This window comes from Sinocyclocheilus rhinocerous, unplaced genomic scaffold (assembly GCF_001515625.1).
Source record: "Sinocyclocheilus rhinocerous isolate Xijiao unplaced genomic scaffold, SAMN03320098_v1.1 scaffold3220, whole genome shotgun sequence".
NCBI lineage: Eukaryota > Metazoa > Chordata > Actinopteri > Cypriniformes > Cyprinidae > Sinocyclocheilus > Sinocyclocheilus rhinocerous.
The window spans coordinates 312,374-329,663 of record NW_015648158.1 but is presented as its reverse complement, the minus strand read 5'-3'; the positions used below and the strand labels follow the sequence as shown (position 1 = coordinate 329,663).

Here is a 17,290-nt window from a genome sequence, read left to right as displayed (position 1 = left end):
ACCATAAACCCACACCAAACACACCATAAACACACGCACACACACACCATAAACACACACACCGAACACACCATAAACACACGCACACACACCATAAACACACACCGAACACACCATAAAAACACACACACACACACACACACACACCACAAACAAACACACACACCACACACACACACACACCACAAACAAACACACACACCACACCACACTTTTTTTGTGAAATATTTAAGTAGAAAGCCCGAAAAAGTATATTCTTGTAAAACATACTCAGATAATCTTTGTTTTATTGCAACTTCAATTTTTATTTTTATTTTTTGTAATGCAGTGCATGCTCAAATATCAGTGCATCCTAAAATTGTGATTTATAGATCTGGAAAATGCACGACAATGTCTAAAATCGTATAAAAGTCATGGAACGTGAATATGATTTCTGTTTTTGAGTTATGCACTGCTCTCAATTATTTAATCATCTAGAAATTGTTCCATAACATGATTTTTGAAATTGATCAATTGCACTAAAGTAATTATTACATCAATTCTGTGGGAACCCTAATACAAATTTATGAAAGACAGCAAATGAGATGTATACAGAATTGCTACATTTAAACTTTTTTTATTTTTTGCAACTGTTTTATTTAAAATTCTCTCAAAATTAGTATTTGAAATCAAAACTAGCACTTCTGTTAACCGGCCCAATGCCATTTTGACATTATCGCCAAATATATAAGTCTCTCACTACAAAAAATCACACACACAGAAACACTTTGACGTCCCTCTCAGATCCATCCATACGTCTTCATCACTAAACCATGTCAGCGTCAGTCAGTACTAACACCTTACAGTATTTACTAAGGCTAAGAGTCCCCACTTCTCATGCAGTTACTAAAAAAAGCTACAGAGTTCATCTTTTTTGTTTAGAATTTGCTTGGTTTTTTTTGCTTTTTAACTTTTTTTGTTGCTTTGCCAGTATATTAAAGTGTAATCATGTACGTTGTGATATAGAAATAGCTGTAGAGATGCATTGTTTCCTTGTGGTAAGTGACTGAGATGCTGCCACGGATTTCACTGATCAATTTTAGAATTTGCTTGTTAAGTTTTGCTTTTTAACTTTTTTTGTTGCTTTGCCAGTATATTAAAGTGTAATCATGTACGTTGTGATATAGAAATAGCTGTAGAGATGCATTGTTTCCTTGTGGTAAGTGACTGAGATGCTGCCACGGATTTGAGACACTGATAAATGGTGCTATTTTGGACTTTAATCTGCTCCTTGGTAAGGAAGCTCAGATGGGTTTATTTTATATTTTCATGTTTGGAAGAGGTGTTGGTTCTTTGTTGTCGTAACTCGGATCGGACCGACTTTATTCCCCCTCGCTGTTTCTGTGTGGCTTTCTCATTGGACAGAAAAACAGATTTGCCGAAGAGTTGGCGTTTTGTTTTGTTTTTTACTCGGAGATGATTATTTGCAAAATTCTGAAACTAGAGACCGTCGGAGCAATCACAAAACTGCAATTCTTAACACTATTTACCCTTTAATGTAAAGGTTTAATTCGAGGAGTAGTTACAGTTCCTGGCACTATAGTCACTTCTGGCAGAAAACCTCTCATACTTACAGGACGGGGTACTTTATGCAGCCGATTTCAAGGTTTTGTTTAGCAACGAACTTCGAATGCATCAAAGACGTGTTCAAATCAGAGTGAAACACGGAGCTGGGTGACGGTGGTCTATATAGTGTACATACACAGGGCAGCTGAGGTCAGATTTATCATCCTGCAGCAGTCTAACAAGGACAAAAACGCTCATCCGTTTAGCGCACGCGGTCCTTCGATGTGTTTTCAAAGGCAAAACATGTAGCAGTAAAACCAACGCAGCAGGTTTTGTACATGAGTTTCCTGGATTTTAGGATGAGAACCCAAAGTTTTATATTTATTCATTTAAGTAGCACTCGGTATTTGCAGTTTTGTCTTTGCTTCCAGTTCACATACGTTTAAGAATCCTAATTCGAAGTCCGACTGGAAAGCCCACGTTAGTTTCTTAGTCTTTCACACAGTGGGGACCTTCCCAGCTTGCTCTAGTCTCTCCTTTAGTGCTTATTGATCGCATGCTCTCTGCGCTTCCTTTTGTTACTCTTCCTCACAGTTTCTTCTCATAGATTAGATATGCCAACTGTGTTGTAAATAGCCAGTGAATAGTTTGTAGTGTGTTGAATTATTCTGTAATAACTGTGTATGATTGGTGTACAAAACATGAAGTCTAGCCTTGTCATCTTTATAAGGATGCACAGGTATATATCATGGTATTTTGCAACTTAAGCTGTAGTTGAATAAATATGCAAGCTCTCGCTATATTCCTGGTGTTGTTTATTGGTCTTGTAACGCAAACATTGCATTATACAGAGTAATGTTAAAAAGTTTGGGGTCGGTAGTTTTTAAATTTTTTTTTAGAAATGCATAATTGTATTCAGCAAGGATGCATTAAATTGATCAAAAGTGACCGTAAAGGCATTTAAAATGTTTCTATATCAAATAAATGTTGTTCTTTTGAACATTCTATTCATCAAAGAATCCTAGAAAATGAATTGTATCTCAAAAATATTGTGCAGCACAACTGTTTTCAACATTGATAATAATCAGAAATGTTTCTCGAGCAGCAAATCAGCATATTATTATGATTTCTGAAGATCATGTGACACAAGACTGGAGTAATGATGCTGAAAATTCAGCTGCGCATCACAGAAATAAATTACATTTTACTATATATACACATTGAAAACAGTTATTTTACAGTTATTTTACAGTTCTAGTGTTCAAATAAATGCAGCTATGGTGAGCAATAGTAGACTTCTTTAAAAAAAAAAATATGAGAAGATCCTACTGACCTCAAACTTTAACAGAAGAGCACATGTACAAAAGTCTGAGACTTTGTTATTTTTCACCTAAGTTTAAATAAAAAAAAAAAAACTAACTTTTTCAATGCGCTCTCAGACTCACAGTATCCTTCATTGGCTATATTCAGAGTGTTTTTCCTGGTCAGTAGGTAATTAAGAAAACAAATGTGGTGTCATATAGTTCTTAAACACACTTGTTCATTTTTAGTTCAAGTTTGTTCTCATACAGACGCCAATGCTGTCATTTAATAAAGTACAGGCCTTACTATGGAAAGTCCCGCTCTGTGATTATGTCTATTAGACAGACTCCGTGGTTACATTCTGAGGGGACAAGAAATCTTTTCTCAGTTGTAATCACATGAGCAGGGCCTCCAAGCGGAATTCAGAGGCACAGATCCTCCTATAAGCTGATCGTTTGGACGTCTGAGAGTCTTCCACAGATATAGCACTGAAACGTCTCAGTAATGGACAACAGCTCAGCTGAAGCTCATCAGTGACCATTTGAAAATGATTTGCACAGTTCGTCCTGCATGGTTTCAAATCTGTTCGCTTCCCCATCCGTTGGCTTTAACGATCTCTTCGCACAAAAAGGTCTTTCATTTAACGAACATGTGCACGCTATGATCATATAACTCTGGTGCTTTTAGCCACATTTTGGCAGAATTAGAAGGTGTCCAGTTCTACGGAAATGGGCTGCAGGATTAAACAAGATCTACTTCAATCTGTCTCTGACTGAGAGGATACTAGAGAACAAGCTCCTGTACCCTTTATTTAGAGGATTACATTTGCAAAACCACATATACAGCAGTCCCACAAATTATTCAGACACTATCACTTAAAAAATGTCTACATGTCACACACACACAACACACTTTATATATATATATATGTATATATATATATATATGCACACACTGCTGTTCAAAAATTTGGGATCAATATGATTTTTGAAGAAGTTTCTTGATTTGATTAAAAATGCAGAAAATAACAGTAATATTGTGAAATATTATTGCAATTTAAAATAAGAGTATTCTATTTTAAAATACTTTAAAATATAATTTATTGTTGTGATCAAAGCTGTATTTTCAGCATCATTACTCCAGTCTTCAGTGTCACATGATCTTCAGAAATCAGTATAATATGCTGATTTATTATCAATGCTGGAAACAGTTTTTGCTGCTTAATATTTCTTTGGAACCTGCGATTATTTGATGAATAAAAAGTAAAAAGAAGAACAGTATTTATTTAAAATAGAAAACTTTTGTAACAAAATACACTACCATTCAAAAGTTTGGGGTCAGTATTTATAAACAAAAAAAAAATCTGAATTGTGTGATAAAAAGTCTCAATTTATTTATTTTCTTATTCCATTGCAGAAACAGGCTTCCATAATTATCGCACAGCTCTATCCACCTCATTTTTAACGTAAGAGCGGCGTGGCCATTTGATACTTGAATGTGCGAGGCTTCCGGCGTCCTTCAACTTGACTTGCATTAAACAACAAAATATGAGGAAAACAGTAGATTTTATCTAAAGGAATGAAATGCATACATTTTAAGTGTCCAAATAATATTTGGTGCAGTTATTGTTAGGGTTCATGCAATCGTTTTATCATCCTCTAGGCTGCAGGAACTTGCACAGGATTTCACTACAATGGCACTGAAGTTTCTCTTTGTGTTCTGCAGCAATATTCTACTCAATGAATTCGTTTGGGAATGCAAACAAGATTATCTGAGCGTAGTGCCCTGTAAAACTTCCTGTTTCCCGAGCGCTGCAGGACAACAGCCTTGTGCAATGGGCTTCATGTAAACAGGGTACCGGCCTTCCCTGCAAACAGCACTGTTATCCAATTATTACAGACGACTGTCATTGCACTTCTGGACAGCTGCAGCTCTGGTTTTCTGTTTGGCTGTAATCATAAAACATCCAGGATAATGTACAGTCACCCCAAAATTCATTTGGACACTTAAAAATGTCATCGCATTATGTTGTGGATGATGAACCAGGTGAAGACATTAAGAAACCACCATCAAACCCTGGCGAACACCAACAAAAACCCAAACGAAATGTGTGCTTATGATTTTGTTCTTTAAAACATATGCTGTCTGGTTTGATATTTTGCATCTATATAACAAAATTAAATACTTTTGGGTGACTATGCATGTGGAAAAAAAAAGGAAAGTTTTTGTTAGCCATTATCATGAACTGAAACCCTGAAAAATAATGTCTGCTTTCTATGAAATGAGCAGGGTCTGTTGTAGAAACAGTCACAAACATGAAGTGATTGTATATTGGCTTTCTTCGTTTCTTTGTCCTAAAATCCCTCAAAAGAGGTTAGTGAGTGCATCTGGCACGCTGTTCTGGCCGCTTGCCACAACTCAAACAAATCTGTTGCAGCTGAGCTGCGAATTCAGATGGAGTCGCCCAGCGAGACCATGAAGCTCAGTGGAAGGTGAAGGAATGGAAGTGAATCACACCTGACAAAACAGCACTTAAAAAGACACGCCTTCACCTATATCTTGGAGAAACATCACACATGTTCACTTTACCAGACCAAACATGCATTTGAAGAGCATCAAACTGCTCTTTGTACAGCCTGTCTCAATGCTTGAAACATCAAACATTATGAAAATCTGTGATGATAAAGCTTTAGATTACATGGTGTTTGCCAAGTCAAGCATTAGTATTACCTTTGCTCACAGTTATTCTTAGTGATGTGAACCTTAACCCTCAAGTTGCGACCATATTTACCATTGCTCTGCGAAATTTTGTGGGCGAAATCCAGTCATTCCTATAGACCTTGTGCACCAGAGAAACATGCGCGCTTTCATCTTTAGAATTCTGTCTTTGAACTTCCGTTTTGCAGTAGCTCTATAGCATCACTGTTGAAGAGTAATTAGCTGGTGAAGCAGTTTTGCTTATTGTAGAGTTAACGAAAGTTATCATGTGCATTGCAATGTTCGAAGCGAATGGCATAACAAATGTCAGTAGGCCAGGAAGATTTTAAAACGTGTGGTTTACTCATAAATTTGTACGACTTTACCTTCACACTGTGGAAATACAAACGAAGACAACGAGTGCAGCGCTGAAAAGGGGCGGAGCTTCGTAAGTACTATAGAGTTTCGTGCACGATTTCGCTCGTGTTCAAGTCTCATATGGCAAAAAATATATATTTTCAAAATATTCAAAAACACTGATAATATTTTGCTTTCCATATATTTCAATCCAAGAAAATACACTCGCATCAGGGTTTTTATAGTTAACTAAAACTAAAACCACAGAAATGTTAAAAGTTACTTGAAATAAATGTTAGCTGAAAATTAAAAACAAAAACGTTATTTTATTTTAATTTAGTTTGACAAAAACTATAATAGTATTTTGATACTAAGACAACACTGAATATGTCACATTTGAAGAAAAACTATTGTCTATCATGTGTGAATATATAAATGAATATATACATTTTTGGTATCAAGGTTGAAATTAAATATATTTTCAATTTAAAAAATATACTATATTCACATATAAAACACTTTTTTCCAAAATATTTATTTCTTTCATTCCGTATATGGAATTTGGTCACGCAAATACTCCAAGCCGACCAACAGACAGACATCTTGGTTTGAAAGTCACTTCACTTCAGTGTGAGCAGACTGCGAAACTTTGCTAAAATGAGACAGAATATAGTAGATTTGATGGACTTTTTTGACACGTACAAATAAACAAATACTTAGCAACCACCCAGAACACTCCAGCAACTGCCTGACGACATCCTAACAACCATAAATAACCCCTTAGCATTGAGGCCAGTGTTGCCAAGTCCACGGTTTTCCCACGGAATTGGGCTACTTTAACACTGTTGCCGCGGGCTGAAGCGACCCCAATAACGTGATATTTAGCACCTGGGGCCAGGTGCATAAACATAGTCACCACGTTAAAACTGTGTCTTAAGCATTAACGAATGCGGGTGAGGAATCCCCAAATGTGCATCAAGTTAGCATTTTTAAACATTCGCTCACTAAAAAATTAATAATTTCTAATCAATGACTTAATAACCACAAACGACCTGGATTTTTTTTTATGATCAACATTTTTATTCAGATTTAGTTTCACATCAGAAACATATATCACAATTCACAGTTCCAGAGAACTATGTACAAACAGATGCCATGAAGCTGTCCACTTGTACCAAAGGAGAGGAAGAAAAATAAAAGAAATAAAATTTATCAGCGCCGTTGAGCCTGGCAGTGGTACCTTCCAGCAAGACAATGTCTCTGAAGTATGATAGCCAGGTAGAAGTTGTGGGAATGGATGGTTCTATCCATAACTTCAAAATAGTCTTTTTGGCAGCAGTACTTGCAGCTGATAAGGTCCTTTTTTGATGAGCATCTTTCTGGGACTTTTCCAAACTCCCTGAAAACTGCAGTTGTTAAACCCCTTCTGAAAAAGAGCAATCTTGATAACACCATATTGAACAACTATAGACCACTATCAAATCTTCCTTTTATAGGCAAGATTATTGAAAAGGTACACTCTAAAAAATGCTTGGTTGAATATAACCCAGCGCTGGGTTAAAAAGGGACAAACCCAGCTATTGGGTTGTTTTGACCCAGCGGTTGGGAGCTCATGAAGACAATCGCTGGGTCTTCAGTTAAACAAGGAAAAAACTGAAGTCATTGCATTTGGAAACAAAGATGAAGTTCTTAAGGTGAATGCATACCTTGACTCTAGGAGTCAAAGAACTAAAAATCAAGTCAAGAATCTTGGTGTGATTCTGGAGACAGACCTTAGTTTCAGTAGTCATGTCAAAGCAGTAACTAAATCAGTAACTAAACCTTGCCTTAAGAACTAGTTTGACTAACTAGCAGTTAACCAAGTTGTTATCAGTCTGTCTTTTCAGATTCAAATTAGATCAATCTACATTTTTATGTAACTGACTTAAAAAATTATGACCAGTCTTGCAGAAAAAAATTAGGTGTTTAACTTTTAAGACTAGTCTAAGCAGTTTATGCAACCGGCCACTAGAATGCAAATTTTGCTAGGGAACCCTGCCAAAAACGTTGGTTTTTACCCCCCGAACGCGATTGGGCTAGTTTTGAGTAGCAATTGGGCGGGTTTTGTTGATGAAAACCTGGCAACCCTGATTGAGGTGGCAGAGTTTTGCACAGGCAAACATTACTCACATTTTCTTTAAATCTATTTATAATGTACTATAAAGAGCTCTATTATGGAATAATCCATCATTTCATGTCTCACTATGTTGGAACATGCCAAAGTTCTGCGCACAAAGCTAATTTTTTGCAAAGGTCTAGTGTAAATTTGATTGACACTTTCTAAAGGAAGAAGTGAAAGGAGGGATTTTGTTTTGGCTCAGTACCCATTTACATACAAAGCATTTGCAGATGCCCATATATCTACACCAGCTTACAAAATTCATCCAGTTTCCAAAATATACATTGTTTTTAAAGAGGTTAAGCATTTCAGATGCTATTTTCTGAAGTAATTTTCAGAAAGCGATCGAGTAACTCCGTCTTTCACAACCCAAACACCGGTGAGCCTATATTAAAAACTTTTCAAACAAAATGCTACATTTATGTGTGACATAGTGTGAAATGTAAATCTATAATAAAATGTAGAGCAAACATTTATGTTTTGCTGACCTACCTTACAATTTAGCGCGCTGAGGAACGTGTTTGGTTAGAAACAGTGTTGCCAAGTCCGCGGTTTTCCCGCGGAATTAGGCTACTTTAACACTGTTGCTGCAGGTTGTTTTTCATGTCAGCTGGTTGAAGCGACCCCAATAACTTGATATTTAGCCCCTGGAATGCGAATTTTACCAGGGGAACCCTACCAAAAACACACACATTTTACCCCCCAGAACCCCATTGGGCTAATTTTGAGTAGCAATTGGGAGGGGTTTTGTTGTGAAAACCTGGCAACCCTGGTTAGAAACGTTATTTGAAAATTTTTACATTTTCTGTATGTAATAAGTTGCTTTGTAAACAGAAAAGCTTCTGTTTAAACATTCTGGCTAAAATACACAGAGCTAATGTGAAATTAACCTTAATTTAAACATGCTAACAAGTTACAGAGCTTCAAGCACCTTAACGCTTTTAGAACATTTTTACCGCGCAATTAAAAAAAGAAAATCTTATTTTATTGATCAAATTCATGAAGTCTGGTTCTTTCACTAAAAGATCTAATGGTGAGATCTGCTCCAGTCAGCTGATTGTTTGTAAATGCATTTTTACAATTTTTTTTTTTTACTTATACTGACTTCAGAATACAAATAACCAAGCATTATTTTTTGTTTGCTTCCCTCTGCTGGCTGCAGTGTGTCATTTCATACTATAACATGCTAAGACATACACAAAGCGAAATAATTTAAACCAGACCACTTTGCTTTTGCAAAGACACAAGACAGGTACATTAACCCCGGTATGAATGTACAGTAATGTATTTATTGACAAGTTGTTACAACTAAAAAATTTGAGCTTCCAGCGATTTTTAAACAGAAATAAGAGTCTACATTATTGTGCAAAAACAAAAATAGAAATACAGCAGCTTTTCCTACAGCAGAGCTGATTCTAAAATCTGAGGACACAACGAACAACAACAACAATAATAATAATAATAATACGAAGTACTGTTTACCATCATTCCCACGTGCTGCTCGAGCTCACAGAAGTTTAATACTGTACGAAAATGTGTTCAAAAGAGTCTGAGATGTTTGTAATCTCAGACATAACACCACCGACGGACAGTCCAGCATCCTTCATTTGATTGTCAGTAGGTTTGCAGTGTGCTTTTGTAATACACAAAACCTCTATGAAGGGACACATGCATCCTAGACTGCTGAAGAAATACATTTTTCTCTGATTTATGGCATGAACTCTTGATGAAAAGCGTTTTTTATTGAGGATGTCCGTGTATCTGGATCCCTTCAGTGTTTCCATCTCCACCAGAGCTTGACTTTTCATTTCACCGGCAACCCTGCCGTTCGTCCTTGACACGTCGACTGTGAAAGCGGTCACGTCTCTGTTTTCACTCGAGATGTGTGTACGGTCTTCACCACCTTGGCGGAGCTTTTTGCGTTTTTTGCGTCCTGCTCGGAGCTCTCTGAGAGAGTGTCTTTGGAACCTTTCTTCTTCTGAAAGGAACAAAAATAGGCACCCACATTACAGTGTGCAAACACCAGATGTTGATTAAATAACTAAACTGTCAAAATATCAAAATTTATCAAAACCGTTAATCAAAGTATCATAACTGGAGGGAAAATGACAAACCGAGTCTGCTTAAACCAACTGAAATCAGATGAATATCTGACTCTAAAGGTTAATATTTGACTAAGCAATGAATCTGTTCACTAGTTACTGGAATATTTCACCCAAAAAATGAACATTTGCTGAACATTTACTCATCCTCAGGCCATCCAAGATTAGGATGAGTTTGTTTCTTCATCAGGTTTGGAGAAATGTAGCATTGCATCAGTGTCTCAGCAATGGATGCTCTGCAGTGAATGGGTGCCGTCAGAATGAGAGCTGATAAAAACATCACAATAATCCACAAGTAATCCACAGCACTCCAGTCCATCAGTTAACATCTGGAGAAGACAAAAGCTGAAACACATCCAGCATTAAGACGTTTTTTAACTAAATTATGAGTCCATAATTCATAATAACGCTTCCTCCAGTGAAAAAGTCCATCTCACATCAAAATCCAGCCACATATTTGTTTAGAGCTGTTTTGGCTTGTAAACGCTGCTTGATCTGTGCAGATTTCTCTCCTGATTCAAACCAGACCACTTTTTCACTGGAGGAAGCGTTATTATCCAGAAGCAACGGCTTGAAGTTAAAAACGTCTTAATGCTGGATTTGTTTCAGCTTTTGTCTTCTCCAGATGTTAACTGATGGACTGGAGTGCTGTGCATTACTTGTGGATTATTGTGATGTTTTTATCAGCTCTCATTCTGACGGCACCCATTCACTGCAGAGCATCCATTCATCACCATAAACAAGTGATGTAATGCTACATTTCTCCAGATCTGATGAAGAAACAAACTCATCCGCATCTTGGATGGCCTGAGAGTGAGTAAATCTTCAGCTCATTTTCATTTTTGGCTGAACTACTCCATTAAATAATTAAGCAAGCAAGTAATTAAGGAGGTGTGTGTCTGACCTGTGCAGGGGTCGAGCTGGAACCGGGCACATCTGCGGTGCGTGTAACCGGGAGAGGAGGCACCAGATCGGTCCGAGAGCTACAGACGTGAGTGGAAAGACAATAGAAATGAATCTGATCTGAGATCAGCGAGTGTGATACGAAAAATCCTCTTGAGCGCTCAGGATGGACTTACTTGACCTCGGAGAGCACAGACCTCTCGCCATCCGAACAGTGGGAGCGTCGATACTGCCGGAAGCTCCTGGGAGAATGTGAATGGCGGATCTTGATCGGGTCACCTTGTGTTCTGAAACCAGATACATGCAGTAGTTTGCACTTCAGTGCCACATGGGTTTAAGTCCTTAAAAGCTTCTTTTCTGTGTTACTGCAAGCTCAGCGTTCAGCAGACGAATATCCCAAAACATCAGATTTACATACAGCTCATCAGGAACGGTTTTAGAGATATAACGCATGTTTTCTATGGACACTAATTGTCAACATACTGCACTGGGAGTTTTAACACGCTGACAGAGACACGTATATACATTTGGGGATTTCATTTTTTTATGGGATCCCAATGTTTCCCCTATTTGTAGAAGTATTGACTGTCCTGTTTTATAGGACAGGTTGATTTGACTCACTCCACTTTCTTGTACGGAATCTCCTTTAGTTGCTCCTCAGAGAGACCTGAAGGATCGATCAGCTCCTTTCTGCACACAAACACAACATGATCAACACCGTCTGTCTTCTGTTTTTCAGAGATAGAGTCTCTGAGAGTTTCATTAAACTCACTGGATGTGCTTCCAGAGCTGCTCTTTAGCTTGAATTTCAGGACTTCGTCTATGATAGACAAGATGAAACAAAGTTCAAAGAGGGTCGGGTCATACATGTTTTTTATGATTTAATCATATAAAGCAAAATATATATTTAAATATGTTCAAGTATTTTGTCTAAAAGGTTCAATGAACTGTTCAATTTAAAAATCTGAATGTTCTGGCTATGATTTCATATGTCAGGCTTTACAGGGTTAATAGTTTCAGGTGCTTACGATCGTGAGCGGTGTCGCGAGCGCCGATGGTTGGGATCGTTGGGAGTTTTTTCTTTCTGTCTGCGCAGCACAACCTCCCACTGCGGACCAGAATCAACCATCTCATTCTCCTGACGGGACCTGCAGGTTGAAGGGAGTTGTAGTAGTGAATGCATTTATATCATGATACGAATTCTTGCTTTTTTGCAAAGATTTCCTGCTTTTCCCAAAGATTTTCCCAATGCCCCCAAATAATTGTTTTTCCCCAAAATAATAGTTTTTAAAACCATTAACACCTTAATTTATAATGTCCATATATTTCAGGAGCCCTGTGCTCTTTTATTGTCCCGACAGCTCAATAACCCACCGGTTTCTTTTTTTACGATGTTCCCTGTTGGAATTCTCGGATTCGCTGCTGCTGCTGGTGTTTCCACGGGAACGTGACCTAAAGGGGTCAATCAGAGGAGTCACAGGTCACAGGACAGAACGAAAGAGGGACACACATTCCTGAACAGTTCTAGAAAGTTTATCAAGATCAGTTTTGCAAAAACAAAACAAAAAATATTGTTAATAAAAATCACGAGGATGCAATTTTTATTAACACATTTTCTTTTTTTTTTTTTTCAGTATACAAGAAATTGCATCTCTGTTCCAAATTAGATGTTATCAAAAATAGAGAAAGAACACCTTCCCTAAAAAACAAAAACTATAATAAAGTTTTTTGTAGCAAAAAAAAACAAACAAAAAAATCCCCATCTACTAGCATGTTCATTTATTTAATATTTTAACTAGTTTAATTGTGCTTTCAGTTCCCAATAACAGTGATGCACACTCAGCTATGTTTAAAGAAATAGCTCACCAAAAAAATGAACATTTGCTGAAAATGTGCTCACTCTCAGGCCATTCAAGATTAGGATGAGTTTGTTTCTTCGTCAGATTTGGAGAAATGTAGCATTGCATCAGTGTCTCAGCAATGGATGCTCTGCAGTGAATGGGTGCCGTCAGAATGAGAGCTGATAAAAACATCACAATAATCCACAAGCAATCCACAGCACTCCAGTCCATCAGTTAACATCTGGAGAAGACAAAAGCTGCGTGTTTGTGAGAAACAAATACATCATTAAAGACATTTGCAACATAATGCTTCCTCCAGTGAAAAAGTGTTCTGGTCTGAATCAGGAGAGAAATCTGCACAGATCAAGCACTGTTTAAACAGTCCAAAACAGCTCTATATGTAGCTGGATTTTGATGTGAGAGACAACAGCAGATGCACTTTTTCACTGGAGGAAGCATTATTATGGATTATGGACTCGTAGTTTAGTTAAAAACATCTTAATACTGGATTTGTTTCAGCTTTTGTCTTCTCCAGATGTTAGCTGATGGACTGGAGTGCTGTGGATTATTGTGATGTTTTTATCAGCTCTCATTCTGACGGCACCCATTCACTGCAGAGCATCCATTGCTGAGACAGTGACGCAATGCTACTTTTCTCCAAATCTGATGAAGAAACAAACTCATCCTAATCTTGGATGGCCTAAGGATGAGTAAATCTTCAGCAAATGTTCATTTTTGGGTGAACTAGTGCTTTAACACACTCCATTCTGCAGATTTTGTCTCAAAAAAATGTAAAAAATGTAAAAAATGTGTCTGGTTCTATTTAAAACCAGCCAGCGACAAACTCAAAGAAACTGTTTTGCCTTGAAAAGCATAAATAAAAATAAAAAAACAAAGAGCTGTGCGACACCAAACAGTGATTGTTTCCTTTCTGTTAAATTATATTAGTTGTGAAGCTGTTGAAATCTAAAGGAGCGAACGAATAAAAGCGAACCTCCTCCTGTACTGTTTGTTGGCCTCATCAGTGGCTTGACCTCTCCTGTCGAGACAAAACACAATGAAGGACGTTTAAAATAGAAACACAGTTTCATCATCACAAATGCCTGCACTGCTTTGAGGATTTATCAGTATTTATTTATTCCTGCGGCGGGACTCAGGTCTTATTGATACCCAGAAGAAAAAACTCAGAACTAGAGTAACTTTCAGCTCCTTTACTGCCAGACAATGAGACTAGAAAAGTCTAGAAATATGAAACCATGTTTATATGATATCTTTTATAAATAGATATTCAATGTACTGTTATCAGTTTTTAAAAGGACTAAAGAAAATCAAGAAATTTTCAAATCAGATGCAAGCAGTGTTTTTTGAATTAGCTTTTATTTGTATATTTTAATTTTAGTTTAATTTTTTTAGTAATTTTATTATTTGTTATGTATGTTTTTTGTTTAAACATTTCTATTTAGGTTTAATTAATTTTTATTTCAGTTTTATTTCTAGTTCTCAATTTTAGTGCAAAAATTAGAAATGTTGCCTTGGCAAGTAACTTTTTCATCTAGTATTTATATTTTATTTTATTTAAAGCTGCAGTCCGTAAGTTTTGCCTCTTTGTCGCCATCTCTGTTTGAAAACCTGGAATCCGCCATCAAAATGATACATTTAATTATTCCAGCTGCTGTGAGAAAAGGCTATAAACCTACCTGTACCACTCAAACTAGAAAACATTATTATAAGATAACCATTGTGAATCGGGCTAAAGTAAGGCGCTAGTTTCGAACACTGGCTGGTTATGTACTTGCTCAAATATTGATTTCGGATCATTTTTAACCAAAACAAAGTTACGGACTGCAGCTTTAAGCTTTAATTCAATTAAACAAAAATAAGTTTTAGTTTATTTTTTTAGTTATTTTATTTCCAGTTAGCAATTTTAGTGTTTCAAACTGAACTAAACGAAAATTTGAAATATTGCCTGGGCAACTAACTTAAGTTTTTCATCTAGTATTTATATTTTATTTTATTTCAATTAAGCTTTAGTTCATTTAACAAAAACTAGTTTGTTTCATTTTTATTTATTTTATTTCCAGCTAGCAATTTTAGTGCTTCAGATTAAACTAAATGAAAATTTGAAATATTGCATTGGCAAGAAATTTAAATTTCTAAAATTAAGTTTTTCATCTAATATTTATATTTAATTTTAATCATACTTTAATTCATACTTTTTAATGAAATTCAATTTACTTAATTTCATTCAAATTTTATTTAATTCAATTAACAAAAATGTTTTAATAGTTTTAATTAATGATACACTTTTGTAGTAAGAAGCCAAACACAAAGAGTTGCATCCAGGGTTATTACACTCTAAAAATGCTGGGTTAAACACAACCCAGTGCTGGGTAAAATATGGACCAACCTAGCAATTGGGTTGTTTTGACCCAGCAGTTGGGTTACTGCACAGAAGGTTGGATTAAACATTCAACCCAACTGTTGGTTGAAAACAACCCAATTGCTAGGTTGGTCCATATTTTACCCAGCGCTGGGTTGTATTTAACCCAGCATTTTTAGAGTGTAATAACCCTGGATGCAACTCTTTGTGTTTGGCTTCTTACTACAAAATACATTTGTTCCAGTTTATTCCCACTAGAGGGAGCAAATGCATCTGGATTGAGATTCAGCGCTGATGTTCAAACGACTCTCATGCGCTTCTTCAAATGCATTAATACTCAAGGTCATAAATGAGTCTGAATGCAGAAGCGAGATGCATGTGCACACCTGCGGCGGGCCGAGTGAGACGTCTCGTTCTCGCTGCCTCCTGATGGTGAACGTCTGTGAGCTTTGGGGAATTTGGGAGATTTGTTCCGCTCACTGGAGTTGTACAGACCGCTGAGGAAAAACAAAGACGGGACGGCTTAGAGAGGACAAGAATGCACAAATAAAACAGATGCAAAAACTACAATGGGCATTAGTATGGAATACCATAATAACATACCGTAGTCCATGAATATAAATCAGTGCTGTTATTGTTAAGTTAAACTATTAAAAATCGTTTTCGGTAACTGAAATAATTACATAACATAAAATAGAAATACTAGATGAATAACTTAAAAAGCTTAAAGAAAAAATTTCAACTTGGCAACTACATGAAATAAAATAAGTTTAAGCTGGAGTACTAAAAATTAAAGCTATATAGAAATAGAAAAAAAATGAGCACAAAATTACTAAAACAATCTTATATTAAAATGAAGATTGAACATATAAAATAAAAGCTAATTCAAAAAAAAAGTTTAAGGTAAGTCTTCAAATTTAATCCGTATAGAAATATATATAAAAATAACAAAATTATTTAAACTTAAATTAAAATGAACACTGAAAAAGAAAAAGCTAAAATATAAATAAATACAACTAAATGAAATAAAACAAGTTTAAGTTGAAATGCTAAAATTTAAGCCATACAGAAATATAAAAAACAACAGCTTATAAAAATGACTAAAGCGAAAAGAACAAAATTATTATAACAAAGTAAAATTACAAATGAAAATATAAAAATAAAAGCTAATTCAAAATATTAATAAATACAGCTAAATTAAGATATGTTTAAGGTGAAGTACCGAAATTGAAGGTATATAAAAAAAATATATATATATTACAAAATGACTAAAGCACATAACAAAAAAAAAAAATTAAAACAGAAAATATAAAAATAAAAGCTAATTCAAAATATTATTAAATACAGATAAAAGTACTGAAATTAAAGCTATATAGAAATATATAAAAAACAACTAACGACTAAAAATTTACTAATGCACATAATAACATTATTAAACCTTAAAATGTTTTATTGAAAACTGAAAATATAAAAATAAAACATTTAAAATATTAATAAATACTATACAAAATAATACTAAAAAAATACTGATATGAATCCAACATCACAATGGTAATTATGAGATATATCTGTGTTCACTGTTATTAATCTTTGAACACAGACTCTCAGTGCCGTACCTTTGTGGGGCGTCTTCCTCCCATGGTGCACTGGGCTTGTTCTGCGGCTCTGAAGTGCTGTCTGTCTTTGCTTTGGGACTTTTGGGGAAAATGCAATGAAACACAGTGTTGACTTCAGTGGTTTTATTTGAGATAGTCTGTAAAAGCTTGACACTCTAAAATGAGATCTCAATGGTTTCTCCAGATTACTGCACTGAATCTCCTGCATCTCAGGTGTTTCTCCTGAGAAAAAGATCCCAATAATCTCACACGGATCTCCTCCAGTTTCAGAAGATCTCAATATGAATATCACTTTCTCCCAGGATCACATGATCTGAGCTGCTTTGCACATTCATTTTATAGACTGGATGTCAACTACTGACTCATTTGGGTCTATTTTTAGTTCTCTT

At 35.9% G+C, this 17,290-nt stretch overlaps 1 protein-coding gene across 2 annotated transcripts in view; it reads right to left on the bottom strand.

Moving 5' to 3' along the window:
• Positions 1-9,298: 9,298 nt before the first annotated feature.
• The window catches only part of epb41l4a (erythrocyte membrane protein band 4.1 like 4A), a 48,168-nt gene continuing 40,176 nt past the window's right edge, over positions 9,299-17,290 (bottom strand). For both annotated transcript variants that reach the window (XM_016514257.1, XM_016514258.1), the window contains 10 exons: positions 16,902-16,979; positions 15,672-15,782; positions 13,900-13,944; positions 12,439-12,516; positions 12,093-12,212; positions 11,837-11,884; positions 11,686-11,754; positions 11,241-11,351; positions 11,066-11,144; positions 9,299-10,037 (listed from right to left, as the gene is read on the bottom strand). In XM_016514257.1, coding sequence (XP_016369743.1) covers positions 9,918-10,037; positions 11,066-11,144; positions 11,241-11,351; positions 11,686-11,754; positions 11,837-11,884; positions 12,093-12,212; positions 12,439-12,516; positions 13,900-13,944; positions 15,672-15,782; positions 16,902-16,979 — 859 coding nt within the window. In that variant the 3' untranslated portion in view covers positions 9,299-9,917. The remainder of the gene's footprint in view (positions 10,038-11,065; positions 11,145-11,240; positions 11,352-11,685; positions 11,755-11,836; positions 11,885-12,092; positions 12,213-12,438; positions 12,517-13,899; positions 13,945-15,671; positions 15,783-16,901; positions 16,980-17,290) is intronic.